General features: G+C 43.9%; 1 protein-coding gene across 3 annotated transcripts in view; it reads right to left on the bottom strand.

Annotated features, from left to right (window-relative positions):
* LTBP1 (latent transforming growth factor beta binding protein 1) overlaps positions 1–25050 on the bottom strand; it is a 445454-nt gene that overhangs the window by 257488 nt on the left and 162916 nt on the right. For 2 of the 3 annotated variants that reach the window (XM_062209234.1, XM_062209235.1), the window contains exon 5: positions 9848–10015. In XM_062209234.1, coding sequence (XP_062065218.1) covers positions 9848–10015 — 168 coding nt within the window. Of the gene's footprint in view, positions 1–9847; positions 10271–25050 lie in introns of those variants that run through there. The other variant, XM_062209236.1, reaches the window with a different exon arrangement.

Below are 25050 nucleotides of genomic sequence, written 5' to 3'. Positions count from 1 at the left end.
TCAGAAGGGGCAGGTGCTGAGCCATAGTGGGTTAAGCTGCTGCCTGCAATGCCAGCATCCCATAGGTGAGCTGGATTGAGTCCCAGCTGCTCCACTTCCAATCCAGCTCCCTGCTAATGCACCTGGGAAAGCAGCAGAAGGATGGCTCAAGTCCTTGGGCCCCTGTACCCACATGGGAGACCCAGAAGAAGCTCCTGGCTCCTGGCTTCAGGTCAGCTTGGCTCTGGCCATTGTGGCAACTTGTAGAGTGAACCAGTAGATGGAAGACCCCTCTCTCTCTCTACCTCTCCAACACTGTCTCCCAAATAAATCTTTACAAAAAGAAACAAAGATTCAGGAGAAGGATTTACATCTTCAGAAAAAGATTTTTGAACCAATCCAACAATCCCACATATGAAGGGTCTTCAAAAGCTCACTGCAAACTTGTATTATGAAAAAAAGACACATGGATTCAGTTTTCCTTTTGCACCAAAATAAACTTATCTTTTAATTCCATTTTCTGTGAACTTTTTTGAAGCACTCTTATACATTTTTAGTTTGCTCTTTCTTCTAAACTCAGGACAGCTCCATGAAAGGCCAGAGCTTATCTGATTCATTTCACCCACATAGCAATTAAGAACCAGAGAGAGGCCAGCACTGTGGCTTAGTGGGTAAAGCCACCACCTGCAGGGCCAGCATCCCATATGGGCTGGCTGCTCCTCTTCTGATTCAGCTCCCTGCTATGGCCTGAGAAAGTAGTGGAAAATAGCCCAAGTCTTTGGGCCCCTGTACCCTCATGGGAAACCTGGAAGAAACTCCTGGCTTTGGATTGGCGCAGTTCCGGCTGTTATGGCCACTGGGAAGTGAACCAGAAGATAGAAGACTCCTATATCACCCTCTCTCTCCCTCTCTCTCCCTCTCTCCCTCCCTCCCTATCCCACTTCCCCTCCCCCCCCCCATGTATCTATCTTTCAGATAAATAAATCTTAAAAAAAAAAAAAAAAAAGCAGAGAGAGAAGCAATCACCAGCCCAGGGGCCTGGAGCCAGCGGATGATACAACCGAGCTAGATCTCCAAGTCTCATGGTGACAACTAGAGGTACAAGTATGTAACAGGAAGACAGCACACCACAGGCAGAACCATTAAGGTTCTTGCAGACTGCTCGTAAGCAGACAGATGCGGGAGGACGGAGTGGGAATTGTGCGTGCAGGAACAGCTGTGTGGAAGGGATGGAAGTCTAATTGCACTTGGTCCTGAGTACAAAGCATAGTGCAGTCAGTGTTCAAAACTGAAAACCCCATGCAAAGTACCACATGAGTAGCCTTTTTCATGCATCTTGTGTTCCGTGGAATCTCCTTTTCCCTGTATCCCAAAACATGACAGAGTCTCCTGGGTCGATTATTGTGCTTCTGTGATAGTACATGGCTGAGAATTACTGATGCAGCCATATCAGGAAAGGTCTGTATCTGCCACCACGATGTGAGCACCTGCACATACAATTCACTGGCAACAAAAATACATCAAGTATCTTCAAAAGGAGACACTGTGCTGGCAACTGGGGGTAACAACATGGAGTAGACAGGTCCTCGCTTCCAGTGGGCTTGGAGAGAGGTGGAAGAATCAGGCACGCAGCGTGATCATCACTCGCCTGGGTTTGAAAAGGACCTGGGGGGGCTGCCCTGGCAGATGAGGCGAGTGCAGGTGAAGGAAGCAGTGTGAACAGAGGCACCGGAGCACAGAGGGCCTGGGGCACATTTGGCACTCCTGCAGGGTTTGGAAAAAATGGACAATCAGGAATGGAGGAAAAAGAACAGCCAGGATAAAGGCCGAGGAGCCAGGCGGCGGCTGACCCTGGAGGGCCCCGTGTGCAGTGCCAAGCAGTGTGGACTTTTCCAAAGACCATTCAGTACGCTCAGGCTGACAGACTAGGAGAGAATATACACACTCGGTGACATTGCGTTACAGACCCGTGGAAATCTGAAAGGTTATTTATTCCAGCCTAGCCTGGCCCAACCCCTTCAACAAGCCCCATGCGTGATACAGGCCAGACATGGCTTAAAAGGAGCCATCTATCACACATGCCTTTCCCAGAGATCCAGCCAACAGCTGAACTCTCTTACCTAGGATGAAATTTATCTGCCGCTGTCCTGGCTACAGACACGCTTCCTAATACTAATACGACTGTGACGCCCTGCACCACCTCAGCCGCGGGCGTCCCCCATCAACCAAGGAGGATCTCAGTCTCCCCAGACTGTGGCTCTCAAGGGCAATACGCTGCCCTCCCTGATTTCAACTCACCCCTAGAACTGCCTTTCCCTGCTCCCTTCTTCCATCCAGGACCCCCACCCAATACACGCACACACCCCTGCACTCAGAAGCAGGAATCAATGTCATTTTCCCCAATTCAAAGCAAACTTCAAACCAAAATCACAAGATCTCTCATATATTAAAGAATGCTGGAGAAAGGGGATCACAGTTGTGTGGTAACTCACTTTTTTATATAACTCTTTTTACTTTTTGTTTAAATATTAGCTTTTTTATTATTATTTGATTATTATTATTTGAATAGAAGAATGGCAGAGAGTAAAGATCTTCTATCCACAGCTTAACCTCCCAATTGGTTTCAATATCTGGGGCTTGGCCAGGCTGAAGCCATGAACCATTAACTCCATCCTGGTCTCCCTAACAGCAGGTACGAACTCCAGGAACTTGAGCTTCCCAGGCACATTAACAGGAGGACTTGAACCAGCACTCTGATAATGGGGTGTGGGTATCTCAACCCATTGCACCTCAACACCCACCCCTAAAGCTTTTACTTCTTATTATAAACCTCCAAGACTCCTATAGGGTGAGAATTTGGCACAGCAGTTAAGACACATCCCACAGAATTGGGGGGGGGGGGAGCAGAATCCCATTATGTTTATAAATCTGTACATATGAAATATATGAAACTTGTATAACTTCAATTAAAGAAAAAAAGACACATCCCACATCAGAGTACTTGAGTTCAAGACCAGACTCCATCTTTCTGCTAACGCATACCCTAGGAGGCAGTGGCGCTGGCACAAGTAGCTGGGTAGTTGCCATCTACTTGGGAGACCCAGACTGAGGTCCTGGCTTCAGCCTGACCTACTTGCAGCTATTGGAGGCAACTGGGAAGGGAACCAGCAACTTCATGATCAACTGATCAGTCGATCTCTCTCTCCCTGCCTTTCAAGTAATTTTTTTAATTTAAAAGAGAGACAGACAACTCCTTCCACATTAATTCCAGGTCCATTTCCTCTAATCATCCAGAGGACTAGACTTGCCTCTCGCCTTTACCTACAGAGGAACTATACAAACCTGAATGAGTGCTCCTAATGCCTACCTTTGGGAGGCACTCCATAGACAAAATAAAACCACTGTCACCTAAGCTCTGTGATGTCCTTCCCAGAACTCATTCTTCCCTTCATTTAGGTCTCTGCTCAAATGTCATCCCACCAGAGGGCCCTTCCCTGAGCTACCTGAAAAAAGCAGCCCAGGCCTCCCTCCAACACCCCCATTCTCTAGCCCCTTTCCCAAGTCAGTTTTTCTTCATAGTACCCATGACTCTCTGCTCTGACATATCACATAGAAGGTTTCTTATAGTATATTTGTGGAAGTAAATACTTGATAGTAGAATATACACCTACTACCTATTTTTTAATTTTTAAATTTCAATTACAGTAAATTGCAGATAACAAAACTTACCATTTAACTATTTTTAAGTGCATAGTTCATTCATATTAAATAATTCACACTACTGTGGGTCCAATTTCTGGAGCTTTTACAGGTTGCAAAGCTGAAACTCTACACGTATTAAACAACTCTTTAGTGGCTCTCCTTAGAGCTCTGGCAATCACCCTTAAGAATTCAGCTATTCTCATCAACACAGAGTAAGATGAGATTCGTCTTTTGCGATTGCTTTATTTCACTCCACAGGGTGCACATCAACATTATACTTAATGTTACAGGAAGGCAATGACTTTGTTTTGTTCATGGCTGTCTCTTTAATGTCTAAACCAACTCCTGGCACATAATATGTGCTCACTAAACACATATTAAGTGAATGAATGTTCCTTATACTGGGGCACTCTACAGTCCACACTGTGACATTTATTTAGTATTAGAAAATAAAATAATTTGATAAGACCCAAAGTATTTGGAAGTAATTTCTTCAACAAGTTCCTAGACATTATAAATCACCCCAACAAAAGGCAACCACTTTCATTTAGTCCTGTATTGAATCATCCCTAAAACATCAGATGTATCTGTACAACGCAGTAAGGGGAAAATAGATCCATCAGTTAACCCGAGTGACCAGCTGGCATTTGCTTTGGTTTCTGTGCTGGATAAACACCAGGAGGCCAAACAATGACAACTGGCAGAGGACATATGACTCAGCACTAAAATGCCAGAAAAATAATCCATCTATTTGCTTCCCCCTTCTTGAGCAGTTATGGTGGTTTGCTGACTGCCTCACGGAGAGGAGAACCTGTACAATAGGTCAGCAGTGTGAACTAGCTCCATTCCTTGTCACAGCACCACAGTATTCAGCTGGTTTCCTGGGCGCTGTGTTGAGTTTCCAGTGTAAGATATCAGACAGCCTTGGAAGAGGTGAAGGAAGCTACAGGTTGTCATCTATTCAGAAACTTCTCCAACCTCTCAAAACAGTTTCCAACCTAAAAGAACTGAGACAACAGTCCTCTCTTTTTCAAAATGATATATATCAAACTTCAGCAAGTTCTAAAAGAGGGACCTCCGAACTCCTGAACTTGAAATTCAAACTTCTCCACAGCCTTGCTCTAAGTCTGCTTTCCCAGACGTGTCTTTTCCTGCTACTGTCTTCCATGCATCCTTCCTGTGAGCACAACTTGGATTCTCAAAAGCCACCTGTATGATTCGTCTCCGTGCCCAATTGTAGTGGAGACATCCTTCCTTCCCACATCAACACAGCTTCTCTTCTCTCTCCTCCACATCCACGTTTAGTTTGGAATTCACTGATATTTCAAGCTTTGCTGCCCCAGATAGTCTTCATTCAGGCAATATGTGTTTACTCGGCCCCCGCCGTGAGACACCCAGTTTAGGAACTGGGGCCGACAGCATGGCATACTGAACAGCAACAGTATCCCCTCTTCTAAGCATCCTCCGGTGGTGGAGGTGATAGCTGCTCTCTGGGCTCCTGCTAGGAGCTTTCTACCTTGACTGAAGGTTATTTACAAATATTCCTCATGCCCTCCCCAAAGCATAACTCTTAGAGTGCAGCTTTATGATCTGTTTATCTTGAACAATCCAGTAGCATGTTTTCAACATAATCACTTCAAACAAGGGACCCTCAAAAAGTTCATAGAAAATCTGAATTATAAAAACCTATGCATAGATTTTTTTTTTAAAAGTTGGCACCAAAATAAAATTTTTTATTTCATTTTCCCACAAACTTTTTTTTTTTAAAGCAACCCTGTTTCTGTTGAGGTCAGTCTCCAGCCTTTTTTTTTTTTTTTTTTAAATTTATTTGACAGGTACAATCATGGACAGTGAGAGAGAGAGAGAGAAAGGTCTTCCTTCCATTGGTTCACTCCCCAAATGGCTGTTATGGGCTGCGCTAATCCAAAGCCAGCAATCAGGTGCTTCCTCCTGGTCTCCCATGCAGGTGCAGGTGCTCAAGCACTTGGGCCATCCTCCACTGCCTTCCCAGGCCACAGCAGAGTTGGTCTGCAAGACGAGCAACCAGGACTAGAACCCGGCGCCTATATGGGATGCTGGTGCTGCAGGCAGAGGATTAACCAAGTGAGCCATGGCACCTGTCTCCCCCCCACCCCAAACTTTTTTGAAAAACCCTATTATGTGGCCATAGGAAGCAACACCTAAAAGTTGGAGTTACCATGACGCCAGGATAAGAAAACCTGGTTTCACAAAACCACTGCAACTTTAATATCAAACTTAAAAATTACGAATACTGCCATTCACCTCTCTGAGGCAGTAACCAGCAAATAACAAACAAGAACAGACTTATGTAAAAATATTTTTAAATAATTACCCAATTGGCACTAATGGATTGGGAATCTTTTATCATAAGTCCTCAGAGAGAGCAACATCATATAAACCAAATGTGTTATTTTACCAATCATGACTGCTATTCCATATCTCCCCAAATATGTTATGCCAAGAGATCATCTATTATATTTGAGATTTTCTAGTTGTGACATCAATTCATATGTTCTTCTTGTTGAAGGCACTGAAGACTTTATAAACAACTTAATCTCAGAAGGTCATCTTCAGTAGATCCCTATGAAATGTTAAGAATCTATTAAAATAACAATGGATAACCTAGGGGCCCACCCAACTGGGAGTATGTTTCCATTCTTTAAAAACACAGAGAAAGGGAGCCCAGAGGCAGAGTTCCAAATGCACCCCTCACCCCCTCACTCACACACACACCAAAGTCATTATGATTAGAAATCTGTTTTACAGGAACCACCACTCAACTATGCTGTTATCATTATCATCATTCATAAAAAATGAGTTTTTTCTAGAATCTTGGAATTCCTCCCTTTGGTGTTATCTTCATTTGGGCCTGCTTGTTGAGTCACATTCAGTGGAAATCATACTTCTTGTTAAGCCCACTAAATACTCAAGAATAGAGACTCGAAACTTTCCCATTATGAGAAAAGTTCCTGCTGCCTCTCCCATCTGGGATGCCCCGACTCACCATCACTAGAGACAGCAAGCCCAACAGAGGAGCTTGAATGAAGAATTATCCCTACAGAACAACCCTCCGCCTACCTCCTAGTTACCTGCGTGGTACGAAAGACACGACCTGGGCCCAGGAAACATACCAGCCAGAAAATGCCAAAGGACCAGAACGAAGTCAGGATTCAAACCCAGGTCCCAGACTCTCAGCTGCTTCCTCTCGCTCTCTATGACACCATCTATGACCCAATTCCATGTGGTCCTTCACTATCTCCCTCCTATACACCAGAGTCGGACTAAAGGGAGACAAGCAATTAAATGACGTCAGGAGACCTCGGTTCTAGGGTCAGAAGTCTGTCTGCTGTGTAACCAGGGCAAGTTCACTTAACCCCCTGCACCTATGTCTCTTTACTGGAAAAAAAGGAAAAAAATAAAGAAAATGGTGAGGGTAAGATGGGTTCCACTTCTTTCAAAAAGACTGCACCACATAAATGTTCAAAGTTTTTTCTTTTCTACTGATTATCAAAAAGGATGATCTGATTAAGATATCCTAACAATGAAATCCATTCAATTTCCTTCATGTTATTCCGACTCCTTGGAGAAGGGGTCTGCAGACTCCAGAGTCAAATGCGGCCCACCCACTACCTTTGCAACACACCGGCCAATTACCATGCACAGTGCCTCCAGCTGCTCTCCCACCGCCACAACAGAAGTGCGGAGCTGCAGAGCCTGAGTCCCTATCTGGCCCTTCACAGAAGACGCTAGCCAGTCCCCCACCTGTCAGCACCATTAAATATCACAGGCCAAAAAGAAGAGCTAACAAGTTATGATTAATTCTGAATTTTCCTCAGACTGTTCCATTTCCCATATATGTATTTGTCAAAACTTTAATATATTGTCAACAAGTGTATATGGAGAACCAATATATTAGAAAACCACTTTTTATAAATGATAAAATCAAATGTCAAGTCCAGAAACGGTATTAGGCAAAAAATGAATTTTTCAAATGTTCTGTATATTGGAAAGACCACAAGGCAATACACTGCACAAAATGACTATTCTTCAATATGAAAAAATCATAAAACTTGTCCCTCATACTATCTAATAACGAAAATATAAACACAGGAAGGAAGGTGCTCGGGATAGACATGAAATAGTTCTCATGATTTCCAATGTGAAACTATTGCTAATGTTTATTATTAGTATTGCCCACCTCACTGCTCTTTAACTTAAACTATTCTGCCAAGCCTTTTGTGGAGAGCCGAGTTCTGATTTCGAAGCTTTTGTCAAGAAGTGTGCTCCGGTTCATATTTTGAATAGGCCCATGTGTGCCCTGTTCCGAAACACCTGGTCAGATGCCAGTAAGGAAAGTGTGCAGTGTGTTTTAACTAAGCAGACTTCCTCCGTTTCTCAAAGCCTTCAAATATTTAGTTTCAGAACGAACACACTGCAAGCCAGAAACATTACCCGCCACCCCCACCCGACTCTTTTGTCGTTGCTACCGTAAAGATTTACAGTCGATGCAGGAAGGAGGAGCAGACAGCACTGATGACAGAGGCAGGGAAGCCGTGAGCGAGGCAGGTGAGCAAGGAAGGCGAAGAGGAGAGAGCCAGGGAGCCCGTGAGAACCTGGGGGCACCAGCTATGCCTCCCCCCTCCTTGTCCATGGTCCTTCAGAAAAGCCAGAAAACAATATTCCTTACTGCCAATAAGAAATCCTGAGATTTTAGAGATGGACTGAATTTTAGAGGTCACTAAATATACCCCCACTTATGTTATGGATGCGAAAAAGCGAGGCTGAAAAATGCTAACTGGCAGGCCCGGTGCAGGAGCTGGCTTAGCACAGGACCGGGATCAAAATCCAGTTTCCTGATCATCAGTTCAACACTTCCCATCCGACTCGGCTCCCTGCCCTGCTAAGCATAATGTGCCACTTGGCACCTACGAGCTAAATTCCTTTAAAAATATGCCCAGAGTACCCCACTCACAGCCAGGAAACTTACAATGCCCTTTTAAATCGTATTGGGGGTGAACGATTTTTTCCAAGTACAGATGGTCAAGAATCCTTTTGCCTCGACTTCCTCGGGAAGAGGAGACAAAATAGGGCAAGAGAATAATCTAAGAGCTTCGGAGGGCTCTGGGCTTCCCTTGTATTTTGTCTTGATGGAAATCAGTCTGAAATAGACACCCCCTTCTCCGTTCCCCCAGACACGCACTCCCAAGACTAAACAGCAATATTCCATAAAAAGACCAGATCTAGCCAGTGTTATTATCTGTCTGACATTTGGGTTATTCTAGTGAGTAACTCATAAAGTAACGTGGGTGTCTGAGATTATTTGAGTACACATGGCAAACCATAATTGGTCAAAAAATAATAAAAGACATTTTTTTCTGTGACAAAAATACTGTATTGCATGACAACATGGCAGGATGACAGCTCTCAGTGGACCGCAATACTTTCTCCATTTACAAAAAAGTCAAAAGAAACAAAAATTGAAAAAGAAGCAAAAAAGCCTTTAAGAAAAAAAAAAGTCAGCAACTACTAGCTTGCATTTAAATTAAAGTTTTTGAGTGCTGACAGCAACACACTAGTATATCTTCCCCCAAATGCATTTTTACTTATCAATTCATAATTCAGTTTTGTGATATAAAGAAGAAACATGACAACAGATTCAAGTCTGTATCCCCTTCTACAACCAACAGACAGGTTCCTGACAGCTTTTAGAGCTTTTCTTACAGCCTGGCTATTTATGAAGTAACAATTTACGTTTCATCACCACCTTCCAAATGCTGTAACATGAGGCGAATCTAACCCAAATCCCACTTATCCCTGGGCAGATACAACGTGAAGCTGATGAGTTCAAGTTACATGGCAGTCTCTACCTAAAGCCCATTCTCCTCTCTCTACTGCATCCATTCCCATCATCCCACGACTATGCAAATGCTAAGCAAGAGGAGGAAATATTCTAGCTGCCTTTTCTCCAAGACACCGAACATCAGGTTACAAATTATTCCAAGAGCAGCCGAGAGGATCTCATGACAGAAGCACATTCGTACTCCTAGTCCGCGTCCCATTCAAGCACAGGGCAGTGTGAAATGGCCCGGGCATCTCATCAAAACTCCGTTAGGTAAGGACAGGCAGGGAGCGAGGAGGCACTCACCCACTCGGAAGTTGGTGGCCGTCAGGGTGTCGGCAGCGTGACCATTCTCACTAATGAGCGTGGTCGTGTTCCCCTTCTCACAGCTGTTCTGACAGCTGCCCTTGGTGCAGGTCACCTTACAGATGCTCGGAGTGAAGACCACCTTGATGCGGCCAGTGTGGTTACTCACTAGGAGCGGAGGCAGGGAGAAAAAGAACAACAAACACATCAGCTTAGTAGCCATGAACTTGCCTTGCAAAGTTTAAAAAAAAAAAAAAAAAAAAAAAAAGGAAAAGAGAGGGGGGGAAGAAAGAAAGAGAGAAAAAAGAGAAAAGAGCAAGAGCCCACAACCCGACAGGTTTAAGGAAAGAGGGCAGCCTTCAGTGCTCGCTGCTCTGTATCCCGTGGTGTCTCTGAAACAGGAGTAGGAAGCTTAGCAAACAGAACTCTGGGATGCACTCCAAAACCACATTTGAAGTCGAGTCACTGGAGTGGGATTACTAACCACAATGCTGCACTTTATTCACGGGCAGACAAAGAGCAATACCAAGGGCACGACAGATTAAAGAGCCAACCCTGACAGGCAGATGTAATGCAAAGAGGTTGGCCACGCACCTAGTGCTGAATAAACGCTTGTGTCCTCAGCTCGCATACTTTCCCTGTTTCTCCACTTATTAAGTCACTATTTGCAGCCCGACCCCTGGAAATGTTTTAGGCATGCGGCATGTCTGAAAACATCTGTCTCAAATCTCCTGGCACTCTCAGCTGAAGTGATCAAATCCTGTGACGCAGCTGCAGGAGCCCATTTCTTTTTCACAACTCCAGGGCATGATTTCTCCGCGTGAGTTTAGGCAACACATATTTTGTTTTTACTAGGGACGGGGTCCGCCTCAGACGGAGTTAGGTGAGGTCGCGGGGATGAAGGGCTGTCTCCAGTACAACACCATTCTTGGGCTTTCACTATTGCTATTCATAGACCGCCTGCAGCAGGTATTTCTTTCATTCACATGGCCCTCTCTTAAAAACCAAAACGCTATAACCTAACCGCATAGCCGAGGCATAGTACTGTAAAAACGGGAACTAGACTAAAAGTCAACTCCGGCTTGGAATCTTGGCTCCACCATAGCGTGACCTTGGACATGTCACTTCACCTTTTCTCCAAAGCTTGTGAGAACTGGGGCTGACACTTTCCAGCCACCTTTCAATTCCCCTGTCTTTAATCAGGGGTCAGCAAGCTATGGCTCTAGGGCCAAAGCTGGCCCACCGTCTGTATTTTGTAAAGAAAGTTTTATTAAAACAGCCCCCACTCATCTGCCTATGACTGCTTTTGTGCTGTGATAGCTGCATTACAGAGAGCACCTGTGGTCTCCCCCAGACCAGCTCTTCACAGCCAGGTCCCAGTCTAAATGTTCAGGTAAATTACAACGGAGACACCTCGTTCTCACCTCCACCTCCATGACATGCCACCAGCCAGGACTGCAGGCAGAAAGCAAAGATGGCAGAAGCCGCTGAGGACGGTTCTCCACGAGGATTGAAGGCTGGCAAGATGAGGTGCCCTTTCCATGGCTACCGTGTTACTGCAGCAGCCAAGGGGTGAACTGGCTCTGTCAGCCCACCTGCCGCCGTCTCCGCCCACCAGAGCTTTTCCCCGTCCCCGGTCTTGGTTTGGTCATTATAATACTTTCAGGAAATCATCTAAGATGTTTTGATAGAGCCCTCAACAAATTAAACTGTAGTCAAAATGGGAGCTTGGAAACAAAGACCTTTAACAAAGATGGCATAAGAATTTCAAGGTTCAAATGGGGCCTCAGAGGTTTTTTGATACAACCATCTCTAATCCAGTGCTCTCATTCCATGGGCCACGTGGTCACGTGGTCATTGAGCCTTTGTTTGAATACCTCTAACGATGGGGAGCTCATTACTCACTAGCAGCAATCAAGCATGGGGAGTTCTTACCAAATACTGCTCCCTCTTGAGCTGAAATGTGTTTTCACAGTAACTTTCCCACATTAATCCTAATTCAGTTCCCTCCGATCTCACAATGTGAGATGTCATTCTCACACCAGCCTTTCAAATACTCAAAGATAACCAGCACACCGTCCAAGAAAGCTGAAGTTGGAAGAATGTGAAGCCATCCGCTGCGCTGGCCCTCTCAGTTATCAGAAGAAAAAGTATTCCGTCACAAAAAAAGCATTCCTTCTCGGTGGTTCTAACACAAATTCAGATCAATGGCCAACCAGCCCCTTGCAAGACGGCACCCAATAGGAAGCTACCATTGGTGCTTCAAATCAGGGATTGGTCAACTTTCTCTAAAACAGGCCAAATAGTAAATATTTTAAGACCGTAAGCCAAAAGGATACTGTTGCAACCATTCAATTGTGCGGTGGTAACTGGAAAGTAAACTGTCAAAAATAGTATATACATGAGCGGGTCTGGTTGTGTTCCCGTAAAACTTTACTTACGGAAACATTTTTCCAACCTCTGCCTCAGGGCTTATCTGACATTTCAAATTACCTGGGCATCTACCCTAGAAATCCAAGAGAACACAACAGAACGCCGACTCCACGCTCAGACACAATCCTCTAGCTTGATTTGTTTTTCAACAGTAGCACAAAGCCGTCAGCTTCAACTCCGAGTTGTCAGAGCACGCTTATAAATATCTTGAGGATACTTTATGTGTGCAAGTGTGTGAAGCCCAGGAAAAAAAGAGACAACATCTTCCCACTTCAAAAGAATATAAACTTCTATTTTTCCTGGCTCTTGGTACAATAATGAAATTAGAGACGGTGTGCCAACTATTTTGTCTTCTCTGGCATTAACTCGTAGCACCAGCAGCTGCCATGCAGATGCTCAGGCACCAAAATTATGCTCACTTAGGCGAACCGAGACATCCAAAGCAAGCAAGCATTTAATCATTATTCCCGTCTTACCTCCCAGCTACAGTAGCCACTTTACAGGCGCTTGAGATTCTCCGGGCCTATTGTTTTTAAAAACGTATTACATTTCTCTGCCAAAAAACTTTTTTTTGGCCTGGAATCATCTGATTTTCAAAAGGCAGAGACAGTTTCATATGACTTAATTCTGATTTTTACAATGTTCACATCTTCTTGGAAGGAGAAGATATATTTTATTTCTTATTTCTCCTTGGGCTTTTCAAGCCCTCTGCTATAACCAATATAATTCTCAGACACCTGTATTCCTGGCAGGTCCTCTCATTTCTTCATGAAGCATTGAGTTCTTCATGATAACAAGCGTTAGATTTCCACATCGATCATCTCAAAATTCATGAGAAAATCAAGCTGATTTGACCGAAAATTGTCATTGAGAGCTCTAAATGAATCTCCATAAACACTGAATTGATCAGAAAACATATTCTCCCATCCTCATTCCTTTACAATCATTTCCCATATCTAGGTGACAGTATAAACAGTTGGGTTTTTAAGCACACAAAACTAAGGTCCAATGCTCTGAGTCTCAAATTTGTCACATGGGAAAAGTCCAAGAAAATACAGACCTTTCAACGGGCGTCATAGGAATTCACTAACAGTGGAGAAGAACTTCCCTCCAGAGGCCAAGTGGGCTACAAGAAACATCCTCAAATGCCTTGAAGAAGCTCATACCCAAGAACCTCAGGTGTCCTGCACGTAGTAGGTAACCAATAAAAGTAGACTACATAAAGAGGCCCAAGGTGTCCAGGGAGCAAGATGACCGAACCCCACTCAGACCCAGGACTCACAGAACGCTGGAGACTATCCTGGTCCAAGGCCTTACTCACTAGTGAGGAACCGAGCCCAGGACCAAGCAGGGGCAGAAGACCACCCCCAGTGGCATCTACTGGCCTGTTAGGAGTTACAAATCCAAGAAGCCAAGGTTAGGCCAGTCAGGAAGGAGTTAACAGGGAAACCACTGGACAGCTTTTGTTCTCAGTCTTCCAGAGGGAGAAAAATGTGATTTTTAAATTTTTTTTAAGATCCTTGTAGGTAAATCAGCCCCAGAAATCTTAAGCAAGCACTTTAGAACCTTGATTCCAGAGGTCTTGGCCAGAAACATAGATTGCCTGGAGCCGGGGAGCACCTCACTGGGCCTCCTAGTCAGTCAGTAAGACACTCAAGGATCAACATCCTGTCTGCAGCCTCTGCCAGACCCTGTGGGAGTTTCTGCCTCCAAGAGGAGGCACTGGCACTCGGTTTAAAACAAACCACAGATATTCAGAGGGAACAGCAGTGGGCTGGAAGTGCGGCCGACGCTCTCCCAAGATAAAAAGCTTTGCTTTCAGCTTCCCAATCATGAACAATAGAGAATCGGTCAACCATGTGAAGACCGTTCCTGCCGAAAAGCCTTCAGCCTAGGAAAGAGTGCGGCGGCCATCTTTCAGTCACTAGGCCAAGATGTGACCCGGACCAAAGGCAGCCAAAGGAATCAATCCACCGAGCTCAAGACTCCCATCCGAAGTCGTGAACCAATGCAGTCTCCTGTACAGAACGCTGCGACAGCACCTCCGCATTCCCCCAACTTCAACAACAGGGCCTGACGGGCCCACGCAACACCCTCTGGGAACAGGCGTCCTCTGTGGTTGATGCCTTCACCCAGCCCGGAACGAAGGCCTACAGGCTGATGCAATGTGCAGGCCACGTGTGCTTCTTCTGGGCAAGAGAGAAATAGAGGCAAAAGCTCATTCTCCCACTGACAGTCCATCGCTCGCCCCAAGGCCAAGAAGTCTTCGAAGGACCAATCGTAAAAGCCTTCAAGGATGCTTAGAATAACAGGGTTTCTTGCTCAGCTCGCCCAGCTTACTCAATGCCTCCAAGATGACTGAAACAGTGCCCAGAGAGTACTCCGTGCTCTACATAAGGAACAAGATCAAGCGCACTGCTTCCTCAGCTTGTCGCAGTCCCGCAAACCTCAGGTGAGACCTCCAGCACCAGAGTGGGCAGGTCCTCACACTGATGTAGGCAGGCATACAGGATAAAATTGATTAGGTTTGTGAGCTGGAAGACCACGCCTTCACCACGCCCCTGTGTGACCTCATGCCCCTACCTGACCACCCCTGTGTGCCCACCGGCCACTCAGGTTAATTAGCCACTCCCCTTTGCAAGTGGATTCAAAGCCTGGGAAATGATGTACCCAGCCTTTTCCCTCTTCCTTCTTTTTGGGCTTTTGCCATTGCAGGCCCATGCTGGCCTGAGCCTCCAGGGCACATGGCCTCTGGGCCATCACCCCAGGCTTCCTGGACTGCATGTTCCTCCACATGGCTGGCTCCTGGTACTCGGTATGCATCCAGATTTCTCTTTCCTTTAGATAGGGCCCTCACTCTCCAATGCATTTCTCTCACTGAACAAAAGCTTAAAAATTTATCACGCTTCCTCGTTCATTTATGCCAGTTTCAGAACTCATCTCTGAATATTAGGCAAGAACCCACACAGGCTTATTCATATTGGAAATTTTATTAATAAGCACATGGTGATAGCATATGGCACCCCATATTGGGATATCAATCCCAGCTCCACCTCTTGAGTTTCTCAGGTAGGAGGAACTAAAGAAGTAGAGAGAAACTCCTTGCCACACAGGCAACAGAAATCTAAATAAAAACATCTGAGCTCTCTTCCCCTTTCAGTTTGCCCTCAATGTTCACTAGAGGGAATGAAGTGTGAGAGTCTCATCTCTCTTCTTTCATATATATATATATATATATATGTGTGTGTGTGTGTGTGTGTGTGTGTGTACATATGTGTGTGTATGTATGTTTTCCTTCCATTTATACAAACTTAGGAGACAGACTTATAGAGAGGCAAAAGACAGTGTATCAAATCATTTAACACAAGGAAACATTTCTGGATATATTCTGAGTTTATTAACGCATTGCTTATTGCGCATCAAAATGCAGGGGTAAGACCTATAACCAGTTTTGGTTATACATGGTTAACATGGCATACATGAGGGCACTTAAAAATGTCTGTGGGAAAATAGAATTAAGTAATTGTATTTTGGAGCACAATTTTTGAAATCCAATTTCCATGAACTTTTTAAAGTACCCTAGTATATCTATGTGTACACACACACACACATAAATATACATGCATGTATATTCCTTCAACAATTCAACTGCTTATGGGACTTACCAAGCTTTGAGTCCTTCCTACACACATGCCCAAACATGTTCCTCTTCAGCCCTTTGCCTGCCTTAGGAAACGCCATGTCTATCCTGGACCTTTCTGTTTTAGCATCTGATGCTCGGCACAACGGTGGAACCTGTAAGTTCTATTTCCAGAAGGCGACAACTTCTCACCACCTGGCAGCAAACGCCTCGGTGCCATGCACCGTCATCTTCTGCCTGGATTATTTCAACAGACCCCCCCCCCCCCCCCAGAATCTCAGCTTCTACCCACGCCCTGCCACAGTGTATTCTCCACACAGAACTCAGCCCATCCCTCTTCACGCTCCTCCGTCAGATCACGGCCCGATTCCCTTCTGTAGCTTTCCACTTCCATCACGATACAAGGCAAAGGCCCCACAGCGCCCACATGGCCTCCACAAACTGCTCCTGTGACCCACCTGGCCTCATCCACTGTGATGCCCCCAGCACATCTATGCTGGCTTACCTGCTAAGTCTCACATACCAGCACACTCTGTCTGGGGTCTCTGCACTTGACTGTTCGCTCTGTTGGATACTCTTTCACAGAGAGGTACAGCTTCCTCCATTCTCTCTTCCAGGACTTCTCACTAATATCACATTATCATCTGGGCCTTCTCTCATGATCTGCTATAAAATTTTAACAGTTCCACACATTCCCTATACCCTGCTTTATGCATCTTATGATAAATAAATCTAAACATGCTTGCAACTGTCACAAGTTTGGAAACTCCATGGAAACAGGAATTTGTCCACTTCAATGTGCCCAACATGGAGGCCAACATTATGGTGCAGTGGGTTAAGTCACAGCTTGGGACACCAGCATCCCGTATCAGAGTGCCAGTCCCAGTTCTAGATGCTCTGATTCTGATCCAGCTCCCCGCTAATGTGCCTGGGAAGGCAGCAGAAGTTGGCCCAAATACTTGAGTTCCTGCCATCCCCATGGGAGAGACTTGGAGGGAGCTACAGGCTCCTGGCTTTAGCCTGGTAACCACAGCCATTTGGGAAGTGAACTAGCAGATGGAAGACAGATCTGTCACTCTGCCTTTCAAATATAGAAATAAAACTTTATGCCTAATATGCACCTTATAGTATGTGCTCAAAAAATAATGCGATTAATAAACTTAATTGACAGGAAACTTGATGTTTATCTATGAGGTAGCTTTTAGTAGTACTTTCTAAAAAAGTTCATATAAAACCTTGAGCCTCATAATATTTGTTAAATATTATATTTACCAGAAATATTTTCATTATAAAAATCTCAGATCATGGGAAAGCATATGTTGTTACATCTTGGAAATGCTGCAATCATTACAAAATGTTTTCCCATTAAATATTCCCAAAAAGTGACCAATGACTTTTTTTTTTAAGTGAAAATTTTTAATTAAATCCGTTGAGGAGAAAAACTGAATAAGTAACAGGAAATAGCAATTTCTCAGCACTTTTTCAAAGAAAAACAGTTATTTGCTACTGAAGCTTCACAATATATTATGCCAAAAACCATACTGACACATGATGGAAATTTCTTCTAATCTTTTAAAATTGTTATTCATTTTATTCAAAAAGCAGGGAGAGATATCACCTGCCTACTGGTTTATTTCCCAAATCCCTGTGATATGGGAACAGTCAGGAAGTTGGGTAGAAATAAATGAGCTAGGAAATTTTCCCACAATTTTTTCTCTGCAGCCTGCATTTTAACTCCACCCCCTTAACATGCCAATCTAGTCCACACACTTTCCCATGATGCACTTGTATCTCATCTGAGCCTGGGATGGAGGAGATACCATGAAGAACACATGGGAGCTAGACAAGTGGAGACGCCGTGGATACATTCAATCCTGTGCAAGCTCCATTTCATTTGTATATTCAGTTAGGATACCACCCTACCCCATAGGGGGGACTGTTGGAATTAGCAGTGGTCTGCCTTCTCCCACATGCTCTGTCTTCATGGGCATCTCTCTGGCCCTCTAATGAGGAGGAGTTTCTCCCCTACAAGGGTTACCTACACTCGCACTTGAATGGATTTTTTTCTCATTTTAAATAAATCCTGCTACCACTTATACATGTTATTAATGCCTGTTTTGAATTCTTATCTCAGGTGAAACAAGAATGTGGAATAAAAAGAGAAACATAGTCCTATAACACCTGCAATAGCAAGGGATGGACCAAGCCAAAGTTAAAAACTGGGAACTCAAATTGGATCTCTCATGTGTGTGGCAGGGACCCAACTTCTTGAGCCATCACTGCTGCCGCCTTCCAGGATGTACATCAGCAGGAAGTTGGAATCAAGAGTGGAGCCAGGACCAAATTCAAGCACTTTGATATGGGATATGGACATCCCAAGTGGCATCCTAACCACTGTACCAAACATCCATCCCATTTTCCTCTAATTTCATAAATAAAACTTATAATGATCTGGAAAGTGTTTTAACTTCTAACATGTTTCTGATTTACTAAGAGCTCACTCACTTTGTAGGCCAGGAACATTACCACCCAGATGTAGCAGCTCTTACAGGAATTGCCACTAGACTAGAAAATCCACCCAAAAGAGAAACACAGTGTGGTTGCCAGCTCAGGAAGACTGACTGACAGACTAACTCGAGGGTCTAGCAATACCAACAGGAGGCTGGATCCCAAATTTCTACGTATTTCAGGAGTCAGGCCTAATTTCCTGTTTCACTCATTTAACCTTTGTTTTATTTTGACTCAAAATTTCAGGACTATGATTTCCACATGAAACCATGCATTTTTCTCACCATCAAACCTGACCTTAGCCAGACTCTACCACCCCCAGTAGGACTTTAAAATGCACATCTTGAGACTTTGGCATTGTTTTAATCTTTCCTTTTTCTCCTTGGCATTTTCCCTCTTTACACACCAATCACTTCTCTATAAATACAAGGAAAGGTCCTATTTTTAATCCTTGGAACTAAATCACATATTTTTGAAGGTATATTTACAGTCAATAGACTCTTTACCCAACAAGTAGTTCACTCACTCAGCAGGATCTGACCCAGTGTTTAAGGCAAGAAAATACAGTTGGTAATAAAAGTGAAGAAATAACAAAACCAAGTAATGGCTTTTTGACATTTTCATTTTCTGACCCTTTTGGTAAAATGTTTTTCTTTGGCCTCATAGATTCTGAATGGATTCAACTGTCCAGGCATACTTCTTAATTTAGGGATGAGGAACACCCAGGATAGTCCAGGCCAGGCTCTGGCCTGCTGTTGAAGATCCAGGCTCTCATTCCCCATGAACTAGAGACGGTGATGGGACACACACCTTGGTCCTGGTATGCCTGCACCCACCCAGGCTCTGGCCTGCTGTTGAAGATCCAGGCTCTCATTCCCCATGAACTAGAGACGGTGATGGGACACACACCCTTGGTCCTGGTATGCCTGCACCACACCCACCTTGGTCCTGGTATGCCTGCTGTTCTGTGATTACAATCTTTGAAATTTACCTGTCTGCAATATGTCCGGAGCTCTTGCCTCTGCCCCTAATCCTGAATACCAGAATGCTGACCAGTGCTGTTCCATCCAGAATGGACAATGACACATGAAATGCTGTGATCAAAGAGCTGAAGAAACACATCCATCCAGAAGACAAGTCTTTAATCGGTCCATTAAAAGAAGGAAAGAACACACACAAGGAGCTCACTGGGCCTATTTTCTCAATTTTGGATCGAAAACATAATCCACCATCATGATGTAGAATCCAAGCCATCGTGGGAACCATACTTGGAGAGACTTAAATGAGTTTGCCTGGGAATATTTTTTTGGAGAAGGTGATGAACATCACAGTTCAAGATGATATTCTTTCTAAGAGTTTGTCTCCCAAGGGTGAAAATCATTTCAAAGACACATTTTTTTCCCCTACGTGTGAATAATCTTTGTCTCCTTTCAAGGGTCCTGTGCCAGTCTTCGCATCAGCATCAGTTTAGGTCTCATATCCTTGGCATCCCAGGCACATGTGAAATGGACAAGATCAAGACTTTGCTGTTAAATGTGAAGCAGAAAAAAGAGCAGAGTAGCCAACATGTACCTGTCCTGCATCTGTAACACTCACACCGTTGGGCTGGTTTGCAGGTGTCTCCTATAGAAGTAAGGGGTTAGGTACTCCCTACATGACTCAAATTTTCTGTCCCTTAATTTTGGAACACAATTAGGTTTTATTTATCCCCACAGTTGTTGTTTTTCAAAGAGCAAGTAAATGGAGGCATTTGCTACCAGTCTATCACTCACCATTTCCATAAATAACATCTGTTTGTTTGTACATGGAGGAGCCAGTCTGACTAACCAGAGAGATATCCACTGGGCTATTCATTTCCCAAGGAATACATTTCATGGCTTATTCGCAAGCTTCAGTGAGGGTTACTTCCCTCCAGGGTCCTAGACTGTCTCTACCATACACTTGGAGAATTATGATTCTATACAATCCAATTAACTATTATGACACATATTTCTGATAAAAATCAAACTCCTTAAAAGGAAATTCAGATCCTTTCCAACTAGACCCAGCCTAACCTCATGTCATGGCCACATCCATGTAGCAACCAGCAGATTACTCTCCAACAACATCCAGCAGTCCTCACTTGCATACCTATGTCTTTCATATACAGTTTTTTCCCTTTTAGAAAACCCTTCCTGGTTTCTTATCTTCCATTCTTTTGACACAACTAACAAGCCCCTCCCTCCATGATTCTCACCATTGTAGGCACAAGCACATACTACAACCGCTCATTGTCTCGACTCCGAACATACTTCTGATTATGTAGGTTGCTCCATTTTCCCACCTTCCATTAGCCTCAAACTGAAGAAAGCAGCATGAGTTCTTACCCTCCTTCCCTATCTGTAACAAACGTTCCACCTGTGGTTTTTCCTCTTTGAGAATGGAAAGGTGTGTGGGAAAAGGAGAATGACATGGGAATAGAATGCGGGGACTTGAAATGAAGATGAGTGAGGAGAGGTCACAGGAAGAGAGAATGGGAACACAGCGGGAGACAGACAACGGGAAGGGCAGGGAAGTGACTTTTAGTCAAACAGCTAATAACTGGAAGCCACCAAGCCTTAAAGGAGTCCAGTGCCCTCAAGCTTCTATTACTTCCATCAACAGGACATAGGAATTTCCCGACACCCAAGACAGATACAGGGAACGAAATGCTGCGTAACACTTGACAAAATTTAAATTCTATTTAAGAGGGGGAAAAAATGTGAAAAGATAGGGCAAAGAAGAAAATCCAAACATCCTAGGCCCTGAACAAGATATCTGGAGTCACTGGAGCCACCAGGCTGGAAGTAAATGTCTTGATATGTCTGAGGCATTCCAAGGTTTTCATGCAGGCAATGAAAATCCAGAATAAACAAAGTTATAATTTGAACACATCATATAAGGTTTAAGATGCACTAAGGACATTGAAGATACGAACATTTTTGCAACTGCCAGGCCAACTCTCAAATTCAATGGAATCAACTGAAGGAAAATCTGTTGAAGCAATCAGTTATATAGAAAACCAGGATTTTAAAATCTCCAAGTTAATTTGGAGTTACAACACCAGGGATTCTAAGTTTTCAGAATACCAATTCTCTCATTCACTTCCTTTTTTAATGCAAATGTATCTCTGGCTCAGTTTTTGCATGAATCCATCCATTGGCCCCAACTACTTCCCCAAGGGATTACTGCAATAGATCTCATTATTGGGAAAGATTTCAACCTAAAAATCTCTTTACTCAAAGCCATCATGTTACACCTGGCTATGCTCTAGTATCATGTGATAAATAAAATTGAGAAATGATTAGGTGCCAATAAAAATGAATTACTGGATATGCCACTACACATTGTAAGTTTCTAGCTGTCAGCTAATTCTTCTTAGGTTACTCATTTTCAACTCTCATCAAGATAGAACCTGCCTTGTTGAACATTATCATGGTTTTAAAATATGTCCACCAATTCCTTGATAGTTCTTTCTGCAAGAAGTAAAATCTAATCTCCTCCCCTTTGCATGGATTGCTCTTTGTAACTCCTATCTAAAGAACAGAATAAAACAGAAGTGACAATTATTGGTTTCAGAGACCAGATCGCAAAAAGTACTGCTTGTCAATTCAGGCATGGAAAGCCAAGACCCTGACAAAAAAAATATCCTACAAGGAGGATCTCTGTGAGACCTCAGAGGAAAGAAAGGGGCATCAAAGAAGGAGACACTCTGCTCTGAAGGGAGAACATCCACTTTGCTTATGGCCGTGACCAAATACCGATGGAGTCTACAGTCACAAAAGGCTTCCATAGCCTTGGCAGCCCATGGCAAGAGCCTCGGATGATCTGAGGTCATAAAAAAAAGTGTCAGTTGTTAAAGGAACAATAGTAGTCACTGTGCACTTGCTCCCCATGTACGACCTTGTCCCTATTGAATTGTAATGTAAGAATCAACTGCAAATTGTCTCCCCAGACTGTACTCTATATGTTGTGTGTGTGCATGGGTGCAAATTGTTGAAGTCTATGATTATCATGGAGCTTGTCCTCTGTATATAAAGTCATACTAAAAATGAACCATAATGAAGAAGGAGATGGGGAGCCGGTGCTGTAGTGCAGCGGGTTAAAGCACTGGCCTGAAGTGCTGGCATCCCATATTGGTGCCGGTTCTAGTCCTGGCTGCTCCTCTTCTGATCCAGCTCTCTGTTGTGGCCTGGGATAGCAGTAAAAGATGGCCCAGGTCCTTGGGCCCCTGCACCTACATGGGAGACCCAGAAGAAGCTCCTGGTTCCAGATCGGCACAGCTCGCTGTCGCAGCCAATTGGGAAGTGAATCAGCGGATGGAAGACTCTCTCTCTCTCTCTCTCTGCCTCTGCCTCTCTCTGTGTTAACTCTGACTTTCAAATAAATAAATAAATCTTTAAAAAATAAAAAAGGAGATGGGAGAGGGAATGGGAGGGGAGATGGGAGCTGGGGTAGGGTATGGGGGAAAGAACCACTATATTCTTAAAGTCCTATCTATGTAAAAATTCATTCATTAAATAATTTATTTTTTAAAAAAAGTACTGCTTGTTTGTCATCTCTGTGTACCTTCTGTTGCATCACTCTCTGGAGTGAGTATCTTTCCCAGCTTGGAGGACAACCAAGCAGCTTATAGGGAGGTCCAAGTGGCCAAGAAATGAAGTCTCCTGCCATTGGTCATGGGAGTGAACCACCTTGAAAGCAGATCTCCTGGCCCCAGTCGAGCCTTCGGATGACAGCAGCTCCTACTGATAATCTGATCAAAACTTCATCAAAGAACCTGTGCCATGATCAGCCAGCTAAGATACCTCTGAATTATTTATCCATGGAAACTGAGGTGTGTCGCACTTCAAATCACTAAGGTTTGGCGTAATCTGTTACATGGCAATAGTCAAGATAAAAATACACTCCTTTTCTGCTTTTTTCCTAGATCTGGAGAACACAGAGGCAGAAATGATAGACTTTTCTAAATACACAGAACACTGTATGCATGATGACAGCCTACAAACTCAAATACAAACACCAATCATGCCAGCTACAACCATACCCATTTGTCAGACAAGGAAATCACAGAAACAGTCATCAGAAGCTTGACCAGGGTCACTTTGTGAAACGGCGGAGGTGGGATTTCAGTACAGCCCCCTGTTCTTTCCTCAACACTCAATGCCTTTTCTACACTTGTAATGAGCATTACTATAGATACTATGTAAGGATCCAGCTTGACGTGACCATAACCTCGTGGCTCCAACCGCCATCCTTCCCTCTTTGTGACCCCGATAGTCATCCCAAGCCTCCTAAGGTAAACAAAGTCATGGAGATAACCTGTGTCTCTTGGGTGATGCCCAGAATGTTACCATCTCTTGAGAAAGCCCAGGTGCGCTCCAGTTAGCCAGAAGTCACCTTTATTGATACATCTCTTTTCTCCTGCCAGTGGCTATAGGTCCACTTGTTTTGCAGCCACTGAAGACTAGCGTCAAGCCATAAATTCTGGATAAAATACACTCTGTGAAATCCTGGATGTGTGCCACTTTCTAACACCTCAGGACCCCTTCTGTCTTTGGTGGCTGATTCTCATATACAGGGTTTTCCCAAACAACTAAGCACTCAGGAAGGCTGGGATAAGGGAAACAAACACAGATCGAGCACCTGATATCTTATATCCTTCATCTTGCTTCCTTCTCACAACAAGCCTAGGAAATAAGTGTTAAAACTTCTATTTGACAAAGAAATTGATATGGTAAGGGACAGGATACAATAAAACCACTCATAGCCTCCACCTTCAAGGGTATTGAAATGTCAAGGGGAAGAAAAGACACACACATATACAGAAGAATGCCACCCAATCCACCTACCTCACAAGGTTGTGGCAGGGACTGTATGAAATGATGGATATAACTCATAAGCTATAAATTGTCAGGCAAATGTATGAGGCTAGCACTTCCTGTGCTGAGTTCTTAATGCAGCAACTGTGAGAAGAGCTCACACCAGGAACAACACTTCACCAATGATATATCATAGCACTACATCTGTAAGTGCTTCTGAAGTCAGGGAAATGTTCATCTCAAGGTGTTTTCTTTCATGAACATAAATACTATTAAAGACTATATTGAGGGCAGTCATTTGGCATAGCAGTTAAAACACGACTTGAAATGCCTGCGTACAGTATCAGAGTGCTGGCATTAGACTCCCAGCTCCACTCCCAACCCCAGCTTCCTGCTGCCCTGCACCTTGAGAGGCAGCAGGTCACAGCTCAAGTAGTTGGGTCCCTGCTACCCATAGTTAGGGCCCTGCCACCCTTGTGGGAAATCCAGATTGAATTCCAAGCTCCCAGTGTCAGCCTAGAGATTCTATGGTATACTTCATCCCTACATCATTTCTAGATATAACTTGACTACTCGACTCTTTGAAAGGTATCAAAACAGATTTCAACCAGTTGTAGGAACCTACTCATGAGAAAGGCTCACTTTGCATTTTAGTAATTTTGTCAAGCTAGGAAATTCTTGCCAGTATCTACTCTCAGGTAACAAATACTAGTTAAGACAAAGGAAAGAGGATGGGAGGGAGAGCAAGGAAAGGAGGAAGGGAATATCATTATGTTCTTGGA

This window comes from Lepus europaeus, chromosome 13, assembly GCF_033115175.1.
Source record: "Lepus europaeus isolate LE1 chromosome 13, mLepTim1.pri, whole genome shotgun sequence".
Lineage (NCBI taxonomy): Eukaryota > Metazoa > Chordata > Mammalia > Lagomorpha > Leporidae > Lepus > Lepus europaeus.
Note: the sequence above shows the minus strand (reverse complement) of the source record. Positions and strands in the feature narration are given on the sequence as shown.